Source organism: Sus scrofa, chromosome 1 (assembly GCF_000003025.6).
Source record: "Sus scrofa isolate TJ Tabasco breed Duroc chromosome 1, Sscrofa11.1, whole genome shotgun sequence".
NCBI lineage: Eukaryota > Metazoa > Chordata > Mammalia > Artiodactyla > Suidae > Sus > Sus scrofa.
Genome location: NC_010443.5, coordinates 158182665 through 158205525, shown reverse-complemented (window position 1 = coordinate 158205525; position 22861 = coordinate 158182665). Strand labels below are relative to the sequence as shown.

General features: G+C 41.4%; 1 protein-coding gene across 1 annotated transcript in view; it reads left to right on the top strand.

Annotated features, from left to right (window-relative positions):
• Nucleotides 9630-22861, top strand: part of SERPINB5 (serpin family B member 5) — a 28141-nt gene continuing 14909 nt past the window's right edge. Inside the window, exons 1-4 of the mRNA XM_021099575.1 lie at nt 9630-9785; nt 17771-17945; nt 20735-20872; nt 22182-22299. Coding sequence (XP_020955234.1) covers nt 17778-17945; nt 20735-20872; nt 22182-22299 — 424 coding nt within the window. The 5' untranslated portion in view covers nt 9630-9785; nt 17771-17777. The remainder of the gene's footprint in view (nt 9786-17770; nt 17946-20734; nt 20873-22181; nt 22300-22861) is intronic.

Genomic DNA, 22861 nt, shown 5'->3' with positions numbered 1-22861 from the left:
CCTAAAACCCATCTGGTGAGCTTTATGATGACTCGGTAATTTATATCCTCCTTGAAAAGAACTGCTAATACTTTCTCTTTATTGTAGACTTTTAATTCAGGAATCAGATGCTACATGTTTGATTTATTGGGTGAGAAATCTCAGTTTTCTTTTTTCCATATAATTCTCAACTCATGTGCAAATAACTATTTATTGATCTTTTTTTTTAAGGAACTACATTCCATTTTAGCTTTTCTTTTTCCTAACTGAAAGCTAGCCTTGCCATTATGGCTGCTCAACTGTTAAAGGCATCCTGGCAATCTTTTGGACAGAGGAAGGATTTTGCCCTTCTCACACCACCTCCTTCTATTTAAAATCTACTCAAAGACTCACTCCACTTTCCTCAGGCTCCCCCTTCGCTGGCTGACAGTATCTTCCTATGAAGTCATGACTGGTAACAATGGGTCAAACTAGTATGCTCATCAAATCCTGAATAACAAGAGCTTGAATACAGCATCTTTGTAATACTAACAAGTAGTGTGGCTGGCAATATAACTCAGTTTAGAGGTGTGCAAGAATCCTGGCTCCCTGAGAGAGGGCGATGTGAGAGTCACCTTCGCAGAGGGCAGTCTGACTCCCTGCCAGGGAAGGGCACTGAGCATCAGGCAGGATGGAGCTTGATTCTAACCAAGTGAGTCAGGATGGTGTTTCAGCTTGTGGTGAGTCTTTGGGCTTCTCCTTCAAAATCTCCTGAGGAGTTCCCATTGTGGCTCAGCAGATAAAAATCCCAAGTGTCTTTGTGAGGATGCGGGTTTGATCCCTGGCCTTGATCAGTGGTTACAGATCTGGTGTTGCTGTGGCTTTGGCGTAGGTTGTGGAGATTGGACCCGTAGCCTGGGAATTTCCATATGCCACACGTGTGGCCCTAAAAAGGAAAAAGAAAAAACAAAAAAGCAAAAAAAAAGGAAAACTGTTTATAAACATATACAGAATTGTCTTCATTTCATTAATTTTCATTAATTTTCTTCCATTCTTGAGATATATTTAGATCTGTATTTTTAAGTTGTGGTTTTTTGGTTTGTTTGTTTGTTTTTGCCTTTTCTAGGGCCGCTCCTGCGGCATATGGAGGTTCCTAGGCTAGGGGTCTAATCGGAGCTGTAGCCACCTGCCTACGCCAGAGCCACAGCAACACGGGATCTGAGCTGCGTCTGCAACCTACACCACAGCTCACGACAACGCCGGATCGTTAACCCACTGAGCAAGGCCAGGGATCGAACCTGCAACCTCATGGTTCGTAGTCAGATTCGTTAACCACTGCACCACGATGGGAATTCTTTTTTCTTTTCTTTTTTTTTTTTAAGCAGTGGAGGATAGGGAGTTCCCGTCATGGCGCAGTGGTTAACGAATCTGACTGAGAACCATGAGTTTTCAGGTTCGATCCGTGGCCTTGCTCAGAGGGTTAAGGATCCGGTGTTGCCATGATCTGTGGTGTAGGTCGCAGATGCGGCTCAGATCCTGCATTGCTGTGGCTCTGGTGTAGGCCAGTGGCTACAGCTCCGATTGGACCCCTAGCCTGGGAACCTATTTGATGATACTAGTATGCTCATCAAATTCCCGAATAATGGCAAAAAGACAAAAAGACAAAAAAAAAAAAAAAAAAAAAAGCAGTGGAGGATAGTGTGGTATTTGCCCAGGCTCAGGGTTTGGAGTCTGAGATCTGGGTGTGAACTGGACTCCATCTCTTACTAGCAATTATTTAAAATTTTAAACTTTTCCTCACTCATAAAATTGGAATCATAATACATAACTGACTCTGAAAGAGATAACGTACATAAATTTTCTATGGGGAAAAGGCTGAGTATGCAATAAAAACTTATAAATGGCAAAGTATCATAATCTGTTATCATAGAGACAGTAATGATAAATATCCATTATTTAGTATGAAATATTAAATGTAGTCTCCCCTCTTCAAAATCTTTTTTTTTTTTCTCCCACATCCACAGTATGTGGACATTCCCAGGCCAGGGATCAAACCCACACCACAGCAGTGACCCAAGCCACAGCAGGAACAATGCTGGGTCCTTAACCTACTGAGCCACCAAGGAGCTCCCCTCTTCAAATTCTTAATCCTTCTCTCTCACTACTAGTAAATTTCACTTTTATTTTTGTTTTTCATATGTATTCTTTAGCTGTTGCCTTTTGCTGTTTATAAGATATCCAGTCATAAATACAGAAAGTGGAAATTTCACATAAATTGTGTATGTATGTATGTATGTGTGCATATGTGTGTGTGTGTGTGTGTGTGCGCGTGCCTGCATGTGTGTGAAACAATGATTCTTAATTCCTTTTGAACTTTAAAGACTATCAATTTTTTCTCCAGTTAAAAAAAATCTGGGAGTTCCCCTCATGGCGCAGTGGTTAATGAATCTGACTAGGAACCATGAGGTTGTGGGATCAATCCCTGGCCTTGCTCAGTAGGTTAAGGATTCTTGCCATGAGCTGTGGTGTAGGTAGCAGACATGGCTCAGATCTGGCGTTGCTGTGGCCCTGGCATAGGCTGGCGGCTACAGCTCCGAGTAGACCCCTAGCCTGGGAACCTCCATATGCCTCAAGTGCAGCCCTAGAAAAGACAAAAAAAAAAAAAAAGGAGTTCCCCTCATGGCTCAGCAGAAACGAATCTGACTAGCATCTATGAGGACGCAGGTTTGATCCCTGGCCTTGCTTAGCGGGTTAAGGATCGGGCTTTACCATAAGCTGCAGTGTAGGTCACAGACTTGGCTCAGATTTTGAGTTGCTGTGGCTATGGTGAACGCCAGTGGCTACAACTCCAATTCAACTCCTAACCTGGGAACTTCCACATGCCGGAGGTGCGGCCTTAAAAAGACACAAAACAAAACAAAACAAAGACCTACTTTTGTTTCTTTATATCTACTGTCCAGGTAAAAATAATCTCTCTGAGGTTTATGACTTCACTACAATTTTTAGAGAGTAAAAATCATGATAGTTAACATTCATTGGACATTTATGGGTGGCAGGCACTATTCGAAGCACTTCACATGTGTTATCTCATTTAATCCTCATGAGGAGTTGCTAATGTCACATCCATTTTACAGATGAGAGGACTGAGGCAAAATGAGACTTAGTAGTTTGCTCAATGCCATGGAGTCAGTAAACGGCAGAGCTGGGAACCAGCTGGTCTCATGTCAGCATCAGTGCTAACTACTGGATGGCCTGTGTTAGTGTGAGATCTGCCAGAAGCCTGTGATTTTAAAAGTGTTGTCTGTTAACAACCATTTCAGAACCACTGGAAGGATTTCAGATTCCAGGGCCTAGACCCATCGAATCACAGTCTCTGGGGATTTGGGACTGGATTTAAATCTGATAGTATCTCATCTCTCGATTCTCCACTCCCCACCTCCACATGATTCTGAGGCACAATGGTATTAACAAATCATTAATTTATTAGTAAATAAATAAATTATTAATTAAAATCAATAAATTATTGATTAAAATCAATAAATTAATTTATATAATTAATAATGTATTAAATATTTATTAGCATAAATATTTTGATCTAACTGGATAAAAAAGAAAACTTAGAGTTACCTACTATAATTTTTAATTCTTTATCTTCCAGAATATTCAACCATCTACTCCCTTTCTTGGAAGTGGACATTACTTCCTTTCATAATGATCATTGTCTGTACCACACCCTTCCAACAAATAATTTATCGCTTTCTACTACTCACTATCCACTCCTGTGTCCTTTCACCAATGTAAGACATGTTTATTTAATGTTCAGTTTGCAAAGTACTGCGTGAGTTCTAGGAGGGGGAGTCGGGATGTATAGATACAATGTGATCCTGCTTTCCATGTGGCTTAGGGTCTAGGGAGGGACCAGGTTCACATGCACATCATAAGTGGATGTGAGTGAAGGGGCAAAAGTACAAAATAGGGCAGAGTGAAGAAATGTCTAGTCTTAAGTTTCTACATTGAATGGATTTGGAGCTACAACAAGCAAATCTCAAGTCCTCTAGATGTGGGGACCTGAGGACACTGGATGGAAGGAATCACCTTTAAATCCCATCTTAGGAGGTAGAGACCAGGACTTCCAGTTCTCATCTGAAGGGCCCAGCATGCTGCTTTACACACACAGTGTAGGTTGAGTCCTGCATTGCTCCTTTTACCCCTAAATTCCTTGGAAACCTCCTTGAGAATTTCCTTCCTTTCTGCGTGAGCTAGTTGACTTCATGTTTCCAAGACATGTGAATTCCTACATTCTTTCTCTCACTTAAGTGGTCCTGTAATCACATAGAACTAATGCTAATTAAAGGAAGGAGTACTCTTATTCCACATAATATAGCCCACATCTCACATTAAGTGGGTGCATTTAATCTCATATTAAACACAAGACTTTGGTGTTTAATACAACTGGATTATGTACATATGAAGAGTACCACCTGGATTTAAATATGCTTCCATCATTTACTAACCTTGGGACCTGGGGAAAGTTACCAGCCCTGTGCCTCTGTGGTACCCCCCCCCTCCGCCCCCGCTCCCTTTCATTTATAAAATGGAATACAAGTAGAACTTAGGTGAAATGGTTATGACAAGGCATAGGGTAAAAAGTCTTACATCACTTTAAGAAATGGGGACCCAAAGCATCTTGGGCTTAGTTTTCACCATGTGGGGGACAAGGGATTTGAGGTTGGTCACGGCCAGGTTTCCTTTCCAGCTGAGCATCACTTCTGCTCGAATGCTTTATAGCACCAGGTGCTGAGGCTGCCAATGAGTCAGCATGCAGGTGTAGGCTCGTGCTATGGAGGAGGAAGAAGGAGGAAAAAGAGGGTAAGACCTGCTCCCGCTTGTGCTCCCCTCCTGGGGCTGGGACCCTTCCCGAGGTGCTGCTGGGCCCCAGCTCCTTGGCCCCAGCTCCTTGGCAACCCTGGCTCATCTCAAAGGGGTCCGGGTTGTTGCTGGCATGTGGGGGTTGTGGGGAGGGGTGAGCACCAGCTTCTGCTGGGCGGCTAGATCTCATCAAGCAAAATTCTAAAATTTCTCCTTCTTAAGAAACATAACACCCACCCTTTTGACTTGTGTACCCCTTTATTAACAACAAAAATAGGAGGTATCAGTTATAAAACACAGTAGTAACTAACTGACTGGAGGTTTGTTATGCTAAGACCCAGTTGTGGCAGACAGCTTGTGGAAAATAACCTGTCATGAAACAGAAATTTGTAATCATAAGAAATGATATACAATGACTGTGGGAAATTTGGAAGATATAGGAAAAAACAGAAAGAAAATAAAAGTCATCTTTAATTTCAGAAATAACTACTGTTAAAATTATGTTGTGCATTCTCTTTAAGTCTTCTTAGTACAAACACACTCATATGTAATTTCTTAATACCAATCACACAACTTTAAGTGCTCTGAAGCATGAAACAGAAATGTCATATATATTTCTTAACCTACTTTTATGCAACTTAATCTTACTCTTAGAAAATATTTAGTTATCTCTTTGTTGATGGACATTCAGCTACTTTCTAGGGTTTTTTTTTTAATAAATAATGCTATCATGGGCATTTCTGTATATTAGTCACTGATCTTGTCTGTGATTATTTCTTTAAGAAAGATTTCTAAAAGCTGTGTTATTGGGTTGAAAGAGATGAATATTAAAAAGGTAACACATTGCTAAATTATTTCCCAGAAGTAATAATTGAGCAATTTACATTCCTACCAGTTGTATTGAAATTATTATTTCTATTGGATATTTTGGAAAGTTTCCATTTTGATTCTTATATTTATTCTTTTTGTCCTATAAGAATTATATATGGAAAATAAACAAAAACAGAAAAAAAGAATTATAGATGAGAAGAAAATTATGACATCTTTTAAGAAAACTTTTGGCCATGCCTGAGGCACATGGACATTCCAAGGTCGGGGATCAAAACTGCCCCATAGCAGGAACCCAAGTCACAGCAGTGATGATGCCAGACCCTCAACCTTCTGAGCCACCAGGGAACTCATAACATCTTTAATATATACAAATATTTGAACAACTGAATGTGAAGTCACCAGATCACTTAGCTCTGTTACCTATTGAATTAAAACCCAATCATTAAGAAACTAATATGTTTATTTTTTATTTCATTTTTATGTCACATCTAAATGTATTCCATGCTATCCATTTTCAAAAGTAATTGAACTCTTTTTGGTTGGGTAAAGACAGGCTTTAACTCTTTGACTTTTTACATCCAAAAGGAACATAAGAACAACAGGTCCAACACCTCCCTTCCTTTTACTTTGAAGGATTCTGAGGTCTAGAGATGTTTAATATTTTGCTGATGATTAATACTCGATGATCAGTGGAGTGTAGCTCAGAATCAACTCCAAGGTGGATTCTCTTTCCAACATTGTCACGTTTCTTTTTCCTACATTTGTCAACCAAATCTAAGTGATGGTGATATTAAATTTTCTGCTTGGATATGGCTTTAGACACAGTATTAAGAGTTCTAAAGGCAAATTATGCCCCTTAGGCCATCAGGTTGTTTGTGGTTTATCTCTGGAGTCCTGTTCTTTTTTTTTTTCCCACTGTCTTAGTCCTCCCTCCACCCACAAGTTTACTTCTGTAGAATCTCATGTAAATTCATGTATTTTCCAAAACAGGTTATCTAAAATTTTTCCTAGATGGAATTCTAGACTTCTCAAACACTTAAAGATGATAAGACAAAAAACATGAAAGCCTATAAAGCTGTTGGATTCTCAAAATGGACATAGTTATGGTTAAGAATTATAAATCTGGTATTTGGAAAAACTTTTTTTCTGTCTCAGTCAGAAACTTATTTTTCTTGACTTAATCTCTCCACATGTAAAAAGGCAATAATTTTCCTCAGTGCCTAGGAGGGAATACTTACTGTGTGATGTCCGTAATTTTTTTTTTTTTTTTTTTTTAGGGCTGCACCCACGACATGTGGAAGTTCCCAGGCTAGGGGTCTAATCAGAGCTACAGCTGCCGGTCTACACCCAGCCACAGCACCACCAGATCTTAGCCATGTCTTTGACCTATACCACAACTCACAGCAATGCCGGATCCTTAACCCACTGATGGAGGCCGGGGATAAAACCCGCATCCTCATGGATACTAGTCAGGTTCCTTGCCACTGAGTCGCGACAGGAACTTCCACATTGTTGGAAACGTGTAAGGTTCTGGTTTTTCATCTGTTGTATGAGAGAGCTATCATGTACTGTGGGAATCACACTTATCAGCAGGAGAAAAAAACACTTAATGATCTGTGGGTATTTGGGGAGAGTGCTCAAGAATTTGTGGCTGAAATGAATCCTCTTGGAAAAGTAGAGAGAGAGAGAGAGGAGAGAGAGAAATGATCCTAAGCGTGTTGTAACAGAGCTCCTTTGAGTTGTTCCTGGGAGTGGCTGGGTGTGTCAAGTCATCCCCAGCCAGAATGCTGAGTAATCAAGTTGTAATATTTGCAGTGTTGCAACCTACAGGTAAGAAAAAGCACCAACAAAACAGTCTCCTAGGTTATTAAATATTTGAGCTGATGATTACTCTTGTTGCATTAGAGGAAATCATTGCTTGATAAAGTTGTACAATGAATGAATGGAGAAATCATTTTTTAAGCTGTCTTTCTTCCCTTCCCCCTCAAATCTACTTTTAAATACAAACTAGATTAACATGTTTTTTTTTTGTGGCAAATAAAAGGGAAAAAAATATAGAGTATTTTTGGAATTATAGGACAAATACTTCCTCCTACAGGCAGGTATATCATTTCCTACTAAATATTTTAAAGAAATATCTGTTTCCAAGAGTCAGAGTTATGTTTGGGCTTCCTTAGTTATGGCTGAATTCCTGTCTCTGGAAGTGTTTCTGCCCGTGTTAGACAAGCCCTGAACAGGAGTGTTGTAGAAGGAATTCAGACATCAAAAGGATGTCTTTGGACAAAGATTTCTGATTTAAGTGCAAGTCTCTTAAAATCTCTTTTTTTTTTTTTTTTTAAATCTTTTTAAGGCTGTACCTTTAGCATATGGAAGTTCCCAGTCTAGGAGTCAAGTCAGAGCTGCAGCTGCTGGCTTACACCACAGCCACAACAACGCCAGATCCGAGCCCTGTCTGTGACCTACACCACGGCTCATGGCAATGCCGATCCTTAACCCACGAAGTGAGGCCAGGGATTGGACCCACCTCCTCATGGATACTAATTGTGTTCAATACCGCTGAACCAGGATGGGATCTCTGAGTCTCTTAAAATCTTTGGGTCACCATAGCAAGCATGCAGCAGGTATTCAATATATGATTGTAGTGAATTAAATGTGAGTATCCTGCACCAGCCTTTTGGCCATTATGATTATTCCCACAGTCTGTGCCTGCCTGAGAAATAGGCAAAGTGGTAATAATAATCACATGCTATGTGCCACACACTTTATACCTATTGTCTTTTCATGTATAGATGTGTCTCATTTTACTGATGAGGAAATTGAGGCCAGCGAGGTAAAATGCTTTGCCTGGGATTTCTAAAGTAATGAATGAGTGGACGAGTCAGTTTCCAAACTTATGATTTGGCCCCTAAACCCACATTTCCCACAATAGATGCACAGTGTCATTTTTGAGAGGTATCCTGCTAACATCACCCTCTTCTGACCTTCTTGCGTCCACTTTTCCCCTGATGCCTGAAATTCTACTTTTGGAGTTCAATCCATTTAGCTTATGGCTTTGATCCCAGTTCAAAATAAAATACCCAGGGCATGGGGAGAAGGGAAGCTATTAGTCACTCTTAGTTTAGCAAAATGAGTGGCTCTCATTCATTTAGTCCACAAGCATTGTTTGACTGCACTCTGTCAATCATTACCATACCAAGTGTTGGCGTTACAAAATGAGTGAGGCTTGGTCCTTTAAGATTCTCATAGTGAAACAGTGGAGATCAAACAGTAAAATAGATTATTATGAAACAACATGGTAAATGAGCCACAGGGAATATTAAATGAGCATGAAAGATAAGTAGTTAGCTCAGTTTCAGGTCCTTTTCTGAGAACAGATGTGGTAGGAAGTAGGTCCCTCTAAAAGAAGGAGCTTAGGGAAGGGAGGAGAACTTTGGAATACGCAAAGAGCAGGCTCCACAAAGAGATTTCAGAGAAAAGCTGTGTCATCCCAATGACCACATTTTATTGGGAACCCGGTCAACAATTTCTCCCATCCATTTGGTACTGCGTGCTTTGCCAACTAGAAGGTATTTCATTTATATATTCTCTTTTTTTGTGATCACCTTTCTATTTACTATTTGCTGACCTCTTTGCAGAATGAGCTATGGAGATGAGGATGCTTTCCGTGCCACCACCGTATTTGAGAAGCATGAATTATTGTGACCACCGCCCATTCCTTCTATTTTATATAATATTTCACCTTCAGGTCCCACGTGGAATTTGGTTTGCCCTCATGTATATATTCAGCCCAAGGCAGGATCCACCGACAGCCCTGTCCTGCCTGAGCATGTTGGAGGCCTTTAGAAGCTGTGCAGACAACAGCAACTTCAGACTGAATCTTTTTTTTTTTTTTTAAATCCTGGAGAAGCTGCCAAGAGGCATGAGTAAGAGCGGAGAGAGTGCAGAAATGGGAGGGATAGAGGGAGGGGAGTTTGGGCGTGGTCACCATGGGCGTGGCCCAGGTCTGGCATTCAGGGGAGCCAGCTCCCCGGCTTCTGTCCCACAGAATTGATTCCACATCAAGGTCTCTGTGCACCTGGCTTTCCTTTTCCCTGGCTGTGCGTTTCCCAGGATCGCTGTAACTTCAGGTAAGCAAAGCGCAGGTAGCAGGCTGGTAATTTCCTTCTTTGGGGCAAGTCTTAAAACAAATAGTTCTCGGAGCTGATTTGAGGTGGTGAACAAGGTCGACGTAAGGGCTATGTTCAAGGCGAGGCTGTTGGCTTCAGTACGGCTACCGCTCCCTACTGGACAACATTTCCAGTACCCAGTCTTTTAGGAACCAGTCAGGCCATGTAGGGAGCAAAATGGCTTAACCATACAAGGTAAAAACAGGCAGGCCAGGAAGTTTTGGTGTTGGGGGCGCCCAAACTGGATGGGATTCGTGGAGGAGGAAATATTTCTGAGGACACGTTCAGTCCTACCTTGGAGCTCAGAATGAGTTTTGTGGTGCTAGGTTCTGGGTGTGGTGCCTCAAATCTGGAGAAAGTTAGCTGCACATGGGTGTCTGGCTCACCTTCCTGGTTGGCACTGAGGGTGAAAGTCAGACTTTGGAATTGCCTTTTTTGGGGGGAGGGTGGGTGGGCATTTTAAAGCCTCCAGTCAGGAGTTCCCGTCGTGGGAACCATGAGGTTGCGGGTTCGGTCCCTGCCCTTGCTCAGTGGGTTAACGATCCGGCGTTGCCGTGAGCTGTGGTGTAGGTCGCAGACTTGGCTCGGATCCCGCGTTGCTGTGGCTCTGGCGTAGGCTGGTGGCTACAGCTCCAATTCGACCCCTAGCCTGGGAACCTCCATATGCCGCCAGAGCGGCCCAAGAAACGGCAAAAAAAAAAAAAAAAAAAAAAAAAAAAAAAAAAAAAAAAACAAAAAAGCCTCCAGTCAGTGCAATCTCATTCCTCCAGGCAGAAAGGATTCACCCTCCCTCTTTCTGGAGTTTCAGGATACTTGAAACAAGATTTCAGAGATGTGTTCCTGTGTGACTTTTCAAATAGTTTGGCTCCTAGTCTCGTCTTCACAGATGCTAGTCTTTTTACGGCTTTCTTGAAGCATGTCACACTAAAGAGTAATTTAACCGGCCTGTTCTGTAGGCCTAGTCAGATTAGGCTCAGATTAGCAGAGCTAAGGGGATGTACACATTCTTCAACTTAGCCTCCCCATTTTGTGGGTGAGCAGGGGCGTCCAAAGTCCTCTGGCTTATATAGGACAGGATGAAGTGGGAACAACGAACTCACAGTGCCTGGACTTTTCCAGATCACCATGGGTTTTCTCAGCAGCTTTGTCACCCCTACATCACAGAAGAGATTTTGAATAGAACTAGGTGCGTCCAAACCTCAGTCCCCATCAACACATGCTAATGTCTCTGGATGGCTGGAGAGATGGAAATTTGTCTGAAGAAAGTGTTCTCTATATAGCTCATGGGGTTTATATATTTACTTCCTAGATCCTGAATTCTGCCACTTCAGTCCCTTTGGGGTGAGGGTTAACTTTGGGGGGGCATGAAGTCTAAGCACTCTTGATCATTCTGTTGTGGCAAGTCTGACTCTAGTTTACTGGTAGGCACCAGTGGGATGGCTCAGTGGTCAAGATCAGGCTTCTAAATAGATGGGAGTAGATATGATATCTCAGAAAATCTGAGCAGAGCAGAGGCTCCCTAATTAAATTTCAGAATTTCCCATTGGAAATTAAGCTGCTGACCTATTAATAAGAGCTCCATTGTCCTTTCCTGCTAACAAGGCACTTTTCATATACATTTATTCATTTCATTATTTCGCTAATCCTTCAGATATTCTTTCATACGGCAGAAATTGCAAGATCTATTTTCTTACTTTGGTTCCAACATTTTTCCTTCTGAGGTTAGAAAGCAAACTGCAGAGACAGTGGTTTTAGACATTCCATTACAGTTGTTACAAGAGGCAAACTTTTCTCAAGGGATTACCTAAGAACCAGCTCCACCAAAGAGGCTTTATCTCACCCAAATGATCTACTGATGAAGAGTTTGAGGAATATTGGCTTAGAGGCATTAAAAACTTTAGAAATCTTGAAGCAAGGGCCAGTGAGCAGCTCTCAGTCCAGAGAAGTGAGCTCCAGGCCCCTTCTCACTCTCTACGGCAGGCATCTCCATTCCTTCTGGACTACTTGCTATCTTGTTCTCTCTAGGACATATTTTTGCATGAAAAACTCCTCCTTATTCTTTAGGACTCATCCTTAGTGTGACTTATCAGATGTCACTGTCTCTGAGGAGATGTCACTGAGATTTCTACTCTGAGTGTGCTGACTCCCCTGAGGGCTGCATAACAACTTGTGCCCCCCCCATCAAAACACCCATCACACCTGCAGACATATCCTGCCACTAGGTAACACTCCTTGGAGTTGGGAACCATGCTCTGTTCACCTTTGATTTCCTAATGTCTAGCTCACTGCCTGTTATCCATTACTATGTACTCAGTTAATATGTGTTAAATGAAAGTCATATAATATTAATAGTTTGCAACACAAATGGTAGAAAGAGAACAATTGTTTCTTCAAGTAGGAAAACCAGGGGAAAAAAAGGTGTGAGTTGATTAAAAAAAAGAAAACACATAAGAAAAAAAGAAGACAACATGTAAAGTATCTTAGTATCTCTAGAGGGGCAATGCAGGAAGTGTAGAATTTTGAGAACTCTAAAGACTCCTGAGAGAACAAATGCCAGCAAAGACACAATTACAGAGAAGGAAGGTGATAAGAGTGGTTGGGAACCACCAGGCTGGGACACAGAAGTAAGTGCCAGGTCTGGTTTAACCACTCTTACTCTCCATGTGGGTGCCCAGGGAGAATCACCTCATCTCTGTTGGCCTCACTTTCCTCAGGTAAAATGAAGAGGTAGGGCCAGACCAGATCCATTTCAAGATCTTGCCTCCTTTTAAAGGTTTATGACTTTAGAACATATTGCAAATAATAAGAACCAACCTAGCAACTTTACAATTAAATTTTTTACAACTTTTTGTTGTTTGTTGCCTTTATATTACTACCTGAACTTCCATCTCACATTTCTTTGATTAAAATAAAAGTGACTTCTAAAATTATAAGTGACTGAAAGATGTAGGGTTTTGAACATTGGAGCTGTAAATAAATTTCTCTTTACTTGTTCTAATCATTAAGGTTTTTATGAAAATGAAAGAAGTTATCTCTGTAACAGTAGGATTATCAAATGAAAAAAAATCTGCAGTGATTTTAGCACCCTGAACACATCATTAGACATAAATTTACTATATAGGAATTGCTAATCTCTACTGCTATACCCATAATTTTGGTAGTATTTGCTTATGCAAAAATATCTGCATAGGAACCTGACCTATTTTCTTGGGAGTGTATTGCTAAAGTTGCTGAGATTTGTTTAAATGCTTGTGTTGCAGTACCATGAGGTGGCGATTGCCTGTGGCCAAAATTGAACTACCTCAGACCAGATCGGCATTACTGTGTTTTTAGGTCACTTGGGACTAATCACCAAGCAACTGATCAGATTTCCCAAGCAATATTTGATTGATTACTTAATTGGTGATCATTTGCCCCTATGGACATCTCAGATGTCAGGCATGCTTTGATTTACATTCTCCAACAGGGACTGATGCTAAGCCTTGAATTGCAACACAGTGTTAATTCTATTGTGTAATTAGTTCTACCAAAAGCCACCATTGTTTTGTACTCACATAGAGCCAGTTAGACGAAATGAATCTCAAAATGTTAAAGAAATGAACATTCAGGGGAAAAAGATGGCATTTCCTTACCCTTTGGTCCACTTCTGGGATCCACTTTTCAATGTTTATTGTCAAACTCCCTCAGCAGGTTACTCCAAGGCCTTGCACCCTAAAGAAGTCAAACTTTAAAGTTTGTTATAAATTATGGAAAATTATTCTAATTTTTCCCCTTGGGTGGCTGGAAATACATGCTGGGAAGAACTGCTTATGTTTGTTAAAACACGGTTGGTGTGCTTTCATATTATTTTTGGTGTGATTAGGCCTTGAGTTGTTGAAGCTTTGAAAAGTTCATTGGGACCTGGGTTTAAGCTTCTTTATGTAGTGAAGAAAATAGATCATTTAGGGTTTTCCATTTGCTGGAGAAATAGCTCATGTTAAATTTAAGTCATAGAGAAACTCAGCATTATCAATGCCAAATTTGCTGCTGCAGAAAGCCAGACTTGCCCTGAAAGTCTGTTTGGGATCCCCCAAACCTTTGGAGAAGATTCTTTTAATTTCCCCGTGATGAGCATACAGGTCAAAACACTCCATGTGCATCTGTTCCTGTCTCTCAGCTATCTGTCTGCTCACCTCATGCTGCGCTGCTTCCCTTGGGAGTACACTGTCATCCTGTGGCCCTGAGCCCTCCCCAGAAGAGAGAGAAAGAATAAGGTAGTGGCCATAAAAGAAATGAAGGATGCCTGTCCTGACTTCAGGTTACCTTATTCTCAGTTTGTAATGAGACTATGAGTTCCCTTAGCTGTACTAATTTGACATAAAACTAAGGAGGAAGCAGTCACTGGAGATGCCCAGTGAGCTTTTTTGCTAAGGAACGTGTTTTTACAGACTCTGAGATATATTATGATCTTTTTGATTCCATGCTATGCACAAGCCACATGTCCCATAAGGGAGAATTCTGAAGAACTCTAAGACCAGGGGCCCATTCCTTGATCTTATTCTCCCATCTTTTCTTTCTGAATTTCTGTTCCGTTATAAGGTGAAAGACTGAGATCCTATTCATGCATTTGACTCTAATGCATTCTTGGGTCGTGGATGAAGGAAGCCCTCTCGAGTGGTGATGCTTTGTCTGATGCCAGGGAGCATGTCCTACGTGAGGACCTTCAATGTCATGTTTGAGCTTCCTGTCTGTGTGCATGACTGCTCAGGGTCTTGAGGGGGGATGCTCCAAACCTTGATATATATACTAGTCATACAGGGGTAGTGATCTCCATCTATGCCCCTTAGAAACATGCTACTGTGGGGTCATCCAGAGCCTGAGGAGTTCATGTAGCTCAGCTCTGCTTTTCTAGAGAGGGTCGTGCCCTGACTGCTGGACTTATCAGGTACCTTCTGGCTTCATCCATCAGTAACTACTGCACTAGAACTAGGTAGATAGATAGACCTTTCATTAGCACAGTGCTTCTCTAATTTTTAATCTTAAGACCCCTTTACACACACACACTCTCTCTTTTTCTTTCTTTTTTTTTATGGCTGCACCTGTGGCACATGGAAGTTCACAGACCAGGAATTAAATCTGAGCCTCAGGTGCAACCTCCACCGCCTTTGCGGCAATGCCAAATCCTTTAACCCAGTGCTCCAGGCTGGGGATTGAACTCGCACCCCTGCAGGACCTGAGCCATTGCAATTGGATTCTTAACCCACTGTGCCACACCTCTCCCTTTACACTCTTAAAAATTGCTGAGGATCCCAAAGAGCTTTTATTTCATTTTTTAAAAATGTTCATTATATCTGTCAGTATTTACCAAATAAAAATTAAAACTGATAAAATTTTGAAATATTTATTTACTAATTAATTAAAAATAGCAATAATGTAACCATTACATATTGACACGGATAACATATCTTTATGAAAGACAACTGTTTTCTAAAGTAAAATAAGGCAGGTAGAGGAGGAACATTGTTTTTCATTTCTGCAAATCTCTCTAATATTTTGTTTGATAGAAGACACGTCATATAGCCTCTGGAAAACTCCATGGTCTATTTGTCAGAGACTAAGCGTGAAAGGCAAATGAGGAGTTCCCGTCTTGGCGCAGTGGTTAACGAATCCGACTAGGAACCATGAGGTTGCAGGTTCGGTCCCCGGCCTTGCTCAGTGGGTTAAGGATCTGGCGTTGTCGTGAGCTGTGGTGTAGGTTGCAGACGCAGCTTGGATCCCGAGTTGCTGTGGCTCTGGTGTAGGCCAGTGGCTATAGCTCCAATTGGACCCCTAGCCTGGGAACCTCCATATGCTGCGGGAAGCGGCCCTAGAAAAGGCGAAAAGACAAAAAAAAAAAAAAAAAAAAAAAAAAAAAAGAGTGAAAGGCAAATGTTATCTAAGTAGTATTATGAAAATAGTTTTGTGGAGTTCCCTTGATGGCTCAGCAGTTAACGAACCCGACTAGGATCCATGAGGATGGGGGTTCGATCCCTGGCCTCACTCAGTGGGTTAAGGATCCGGTGTTGCCTTGAGCTGTGGTGTAGTTCACAGACATGGCTTGGATCTGGTGTTGCTGTGGCTGTGGTGTAGGCCGGCAGCTGTAGCTCCGATTTGACCCCTAGCCTGGGAACTTCTAAATGCCAAGCGTATGGCCCTAAAAAGCCAAAAAAAAAAAAGTAGTTTTGACCTCACGGATCCACAGAAAGGGTCTTAGGGATTGTCAGGGGTCTACTGACACCACTTGGAGAACCTCTGCCTCAGAATGGGAGTTCTCAGACAAGACCAGAGGCCCACTGCTGCTAGCTCCACTTTACCAGCTCCGTATTTTTAGCAGAAGCCGCCCTCTCTCTTATCTTTCCTCCCTTGTCCCTTGTTCTGCTGCTCACATGGCATGGGCAGCCCTGCATGCCGCTTATGTTCTACCTATCTGCCCAAAGAGATTGAAAATTCAGAGAAGGGGGGTACTCAGGGGATCTTTAATACTTTGTTTAGGTAATATGCTAACAACAAAAATAGTAACAGGTTTTGTTTGTTTGTTTGTTTGTTTGCTTTTTAAGGCCACACCTGCGTCATGTGGAAGTTCCCAGGCTATGGATCGAATCAGAGCTACAGCTGCTGGCCTGCACCACAGCCACAGCAACACAGAATCTGAGTGAGCCGTGTCTATGATCTACACCATAGCTCACTGCAACATCAGATCCTTAACCCACTGAGTGAGCCTAGGGATTGAACCCGCATCCTCATGGATACTAGCTGGGCTTGTTACTGCTGAGCCACAATGGGAACTTCCAACGGGGGCTATTATTTATTAAATATTACTATGTTCTAGGTGCCTGACAAAGGCATTACTTATTCTATCAGTGTCCTAGGGCTGTAGTAACAAAGTACCACAAATTGGGTGGCTTAAAAGTCTCACAGTTCAGGAGGCCAGAAGTCTGGAATCTCGAGGTGTTGGGGGCCATTCTCTCTTCAAGCTCTCGGGGAGGGCATGTTCCAGACCTTTCTCTTGCTCCTGATGTTGTCAGAGATCCTTGGTGTCTTGGCTTATAGAAGCGTGGCTCCTATAATCTCTGCCTCTGTGGTCCCATGGCCTTCTCCCTGTGTGTCTTCACAGCATCTTCCCTCTGCGCATGTCTATCTTTGTGCTTTTCCCCTGTTCTTATAAGGACGGCATTCATATTGTATTAGGGCCACCCTGATATCTTAACTTGATTAAATCTGCAAAGACTCTATGGTCATGTTCACAGGCACCTGGGATGGGACTTCAATATATTTTTTGAGGGGTGGGGACACAATGCAGCTCATAACACTTACTAAGTATTAACCTGAATCACACAAAACTGCTGTGATTTGACTGTTTTTGATCTACAAAAAATTCAATTTTGTATGTTTTAACCTAAATTGTAATTGAAACAATATGGATAAATAAAGCCAACGATTTTGATCAGTGCTGTCCATTGTTCTGACCACGTACAGGGGAAGAGGTGTGACCACTGGGCCCCTGACAATGGCCCCTGTGGCCGAGTTGACCTGAATTTGTAACTCCCAGGGAAGAGTTGTACACACAGAGCACCTCACATACTGGGCATTTAGACTTTAAGACATTAGCCCAGAAGTTTCTTTCACTGTGGCTTTTAAATTTGTATTTACTGAAAGTTCCTTCCTTCCTCTCTTCTACCCAAGACCTTTACCTTTTTTTGGCTGCACCCTTGGGATGCGGAAGGTGGAAGTTCTCAGGCCAGGACTGCACCCATGCCACAGCAGCGACCTGAGCCACAGCAGTGACAATGCCGGATTCTTAACCCACTGCACCACCAGGGAACTCCAACATTTACTTTGTTCGACTAGAATTCTTATTTCATTGGCAGAACACTGATAACACTCTAAAGATGCTGTGGATAGAACCTCACTCTTATCCTTTTTTCTAGGCACACAATGGAAGCCCTGCAACTGGCAAATTCAGCTTTTGCAGTTGACCTGTTCAAACACCTGTGTGAAAAGGAGCCAGTGGGCAATGTCCTCTTCTCTCCAATCTGTCTCTCCACCTCTCTGTCACTTGCTCAAGTGGGTGCCAAAGGTGACACAGCAAAGGAAATTGGACAGGTAAGCCCCACACTTTGTTTCTGCTTTGAGTGGGAACAGTTATGAGAACACACAGGTGGTGCCTAGGGAAAAAGGAATGAGGCTCTTGGTCACAATTGCTCAGGATTGGGAGTTTTGCCATTTCCAGAACTCTCTCTTCATCCTTTTTTGGAAAGCTCATTTATCTGTCCTGCACCACGTTTAGAACAGGCACCACGTTGTGGTGGAGAACCTGGGGATCTGCTAGGTAATCCCAAGTTTTGCATTAGCAAATGCCTTTTGGGGAGTCACCTGACATTTTCTACCGGTTATATTGTAAGTGTCAATCAAGATGATGTTTGTTAAATGTTTCGCCACAAATACCCCAACCAGAGAGGGTGTAAATTTACACCCCTGTCTTATGCACAAAATTTATATGTACAGCATTATGCTTTAGATTAAGATGCAGGCTAAACTGCACTCTATAATGTAGTCTACCCCATTCTGTGTCCCTGTTGGATAGCTATCATATATCCAGACTTATTTCAATATAGAAATAACATTTAAAATCATCTACCTTTAAGTTACATGGATAAATAAGATGGATTGTGTCTACTTATGCTTTAGAATACTCTCTGGGGCTTGAGTATTCCATTTGAGAACAGACTAAGATGATGTTTTAACACATACACATGCACACACGTATATAGACATATATATATATATATATATATAGACATATATACATGTGTGCAGATCTAAATAAAAATTTTTTAAGAGTTTCTTTTTGGCTATAGTTGACTATCTTTGTAAAGTTCTTAGACCTTCAAATGAGGTGATTTTTCCATACTGTTACATTTTAAGTTCTTACTTATTTTTATTTTGTTTAAAACATTGACGTATAATTGACATGTAAAATCATATTAGTTTTAGGTGTATGTAATTAAATATACATATATAAATATAAAATATAATGGTCACTCTTTGTATATATTGCAAAATGATCACCCCAGGAAGTCTAGTTAACATCTGTCGCCATACGCAGTTACATTCTTTTTTTTTTTGTAATGAGAACTTTTAAGATCTCCTCTCTTAGCAACTTTCAAATGTGCAGAAGAGTGTTATTAACATAGTCACCAGGCTGGACATTAACCCTCATGACTTATTTATTTTATAAACTGGAATTTTGTACTTTTGACCTCCTTTACCCATTTGGGGGTGGAGGGCTCATTTCCCCCCGCCCCCGCCCACACCACTATTTACCTGTACATGGTAAGTGAAAGCCCTTCTAATTTCGTTCCATTATTATTCTTACGTTGACCATTCTAGTTCAACAGAGTCTTTCTTTCCACGAGCTCAGAAACATTAAAAAATACCCATAAATCTTTTTATACCCATCGATCCTCAGAAACTATGGCCCAGGAAATGTTATTTGGGTCAGGATGAAGAATTTACACTTGAAATTGAGGAGGACTGGAAAAGGAAACTTGAATAGAGGAGAGATGGAGCTGTATCTTCTCATCTGCCCTCCTCTTTTAGCTCCTCTACCCTGCAATCCCTACCCCATTCCTCATTTCTCTCTGCTATTAGAGAAGAGACAGAAAAGAGGACTTCCTGGTAATGGGCCCATTCGTCAGTAATAATAATGAAGGTCTTTTCAGTACATACAGTTGATTCCCCACAGTAGTTACTTGGATTCTTTAACTTTCAAGTCTTCTTGCTTGTCATTAGGCAGAGAGAGCAGGAGAGTTATTTATGCCTTGGACTAGTCCATTTGATCCTACAGTACTGAGACTGTGTGACTCATTGGTGCAATGTGCCCATTTAGTGATGTTACTGAGGTGTGGCATCAGGGTGTGGTTATTATGAGTTAGGAGTGAGGAGAGCATCACCTTATCCTGACATCATGTTTTGGGCAGAGGAGATGCTGGGCTATTGGTTGGAACAAAAGAGAAGTCAGAAACAAAATAAAAGGATTGAAGCCTTCCAGAAGACAGTATCCTAGTTTTAAGTGGCTTAGAATAATAATTATTAATATTGTGAATCCATATGATATTTTCGGTGTTTTACATATAATGTCTGTAGTCCTCAGAGCAACTCAGAAAAATAGGTATTCTCAGGCCATATTACAGATGGGAAAGTGAGGTTTCGAAGAGTTAGGCAAGATTACATTTCTAGTAGGTACAGAATGGGATTCAAAGGCAGGGCTATCTGTAGCCCACCAGGGCAGCTTCCCATTTGTGGCAGCTGCCTGCTATGAAAGACGTATCAGCTATTTGGCCCTTATTAGAGCAACAAAAGGTATAGACCCTAGATTGCCATTCTGTCCTGGAATCTGATACCTGCCTAATGATTATCTCTCGGTATTAATCTCTTCTTGTCTCTAAATTGGATAGAAAGTATAACTCAGCTTCACTCTTCTGCAAGTGTGGAAAAGAGCACGGAGGCAAATTTTCCTTATGGTTAAATCAGGCGAAGAGCATCTTTACGGCAGTGATTCTCACCAGGGGACAATGTGCCCCTTCCTGCCCTCGCTCCTTTCCAGGACATTCGGCAATGTCTGGAGACATTTTTGTTGTCACGAACAGAAGAACGAGTGGCACTGGCACCTTCAATGGTCAGGGAATGCCTAGGACAGCTGCTCCCACCCCCTGCATAGAATTATCCAGTCTGAAGTGTCAGCTGTGCTAAGATTGTGAAGCCTTGCTTTTTGGGGCACAGTAGAGCTGGGAGATACCCAGGATCAAGGCGAGGAAGTTGCCCAGGATCACATGTTAATGGCGGTGGGAAGAGGCAATGCTTCAAAGGCCACAGACTTTTTTTCTTCACAGGTCCTTCATTTTGAAAATGTCAAAGATGTGCCCTTTGGATTTCAAACAGTAACATCGGATGTCAACAAACTTAGTTCCTTTTACTCCCTGAAACTAATCAAACGGCTCTACATAGACAAAGCTCTGAATCTTTCTATGGTAAGTGGTTCAAAGCAATTAACAAGATTCAACCGTTTACCAGGGATGACGTTTTCTCATGGTTAGACCAATAACTTTTTTTTTCCCTCGTGAAAATTACTCCTAGGATGCTCATTTATGATTTATTTAAAATAAATTAGGCCTAATGGGAAGGTGGAATATAGTGGGAATCAGTTGCTGTCACATATTCTAGCTTAAAATATAGGGAAGCTGTGGGCTCCATTTATCTTCTCAAACACTCACAAATCCCACCCTTCTTCTTAGCTTCTTCTTTGAGAGAACTGGAGTACGAGGTTATTAATTCTCTAATAAGTGCATCTTTATTTTGTTATTATTATTGTTTTTTTGCTTTTTAGGGCCATACCCATGGCATATGGAGATTCCCAAGCTAAGGGTCCCCTTGGAGCTACAGCTGTCGGCCAAGCCAGAGCCACAGCAATGAAGGATCCCCTCGGAGCTACACTGCAACCTACACCACAGCTCACAGCTACCTCAGATCCTTCACTCACTGAATGAGGCCAGGGATTGAACCCGAAACCTCATGGTTCCGAGTTGGATTCATTTCCGCTGCACCACGATGGTAACTCCAAGTGCATCTTTATAGATGCAAGACAGCTCATGATTTAAACCTCTTTCTCCTTAAACAACAGGGCGTACAGCACTGAGTAGCAAACATTTATAGAATCCTTATTTTGGTGAGGATAAAAATTTTCTTCTTACAGAGTTTCTGTACATTTCTTCTCTTCTAAGACATATGTCTATAAGCTTATGTATATTTACATTTTATTTGTATTTACATCTGAATGTTTCTGAAATTGGAATCTATATTATAATTGTGTGCATTTACCATGATGCTGCTTTTTTCCCTCCAAACTGATACTAAATTGATGGAAGCATTTAATAATTGATATTGTCTTAGAACTGAACAAATGAAATACTTAATACAAAGAAAATTCATTGACTTTTACATGAGGTTTTTCAGATTTTGAGAATAGTCATTGTAATAGATTTTTTTTTTTTTTTAATGGCTGCACCCAAGAGTTATCGAAGTTCCCAGGCAAGGAATCGAATCCAAGCTCAGCTGCAGCAAAGCTGGATCCTTTAACTCACTACGTGGGGCTGGGGATTGAACCTGAGCCTCCTCAGCAACCCCAGCTGCTGCAGCTGGATTCTTAACCCACTACACCACATCGGAAACTCCCACAGCAATAGACATTTAAAAGTCCTTGTGTTAGAATTGTATAACAACTTGATGGTTTAACTACAGACTTTAAGGGCTTGGCAATTTTATAAACTGGATATTTTTCAGGAGTTCATCAGCTCTACGAAGAGACCCTATGCAAAGGAAATGGAGACTGTTGATTTCAAAGATAAATTGGAAGAAACAAAAGGTCAGATCAACAACTCAATTAAGGAACTCACAGACGGCAAGTATCTTTTACTTATTCTGCTACAAATCACTAAGGAAACAGACCGTATCTTCTAACGAATCTTTTTATTAAGTATAAAAGTGAGCATCTGGAGGATTTCTTGAATGTTTTTGATGCACAAGATAAATTCTTGCTTATCAAGTCATTACAGCCACTTGGATTTCTGGGCATTTCCTGCATCATCTCACTTGGAAGAAATTCCAGGTGCTTCAAATTTAGTTTACCTGGAGGTGCTCTCCAACGAGCTGCCACATGCCCTCCTAGAGCCTCAGCTGCGCCTCCAACAAAGTACAGCTTTGGGCAAGTTCTGAGGCTCATTTTTCAATCTGGAAATTAAGGGCTTGGATGATAACTTGAGACCACTTTCGGCTCAAAAATTCCACAAATATATTAAGGAAAGAAGGACAGAAGGTCTTAGGCAATCGAATGCACACCTAAAAAAAGCAAAGCAAAACAAACCATGGTGGAAACTTGTCCTCAGTCTTACCACAAGGTCGCTTCCTTGCTTCTGCCTGGTCCTGTCTCTAGCTTAGCGCTTCCCTCAGGCCTCTTCCTTTCT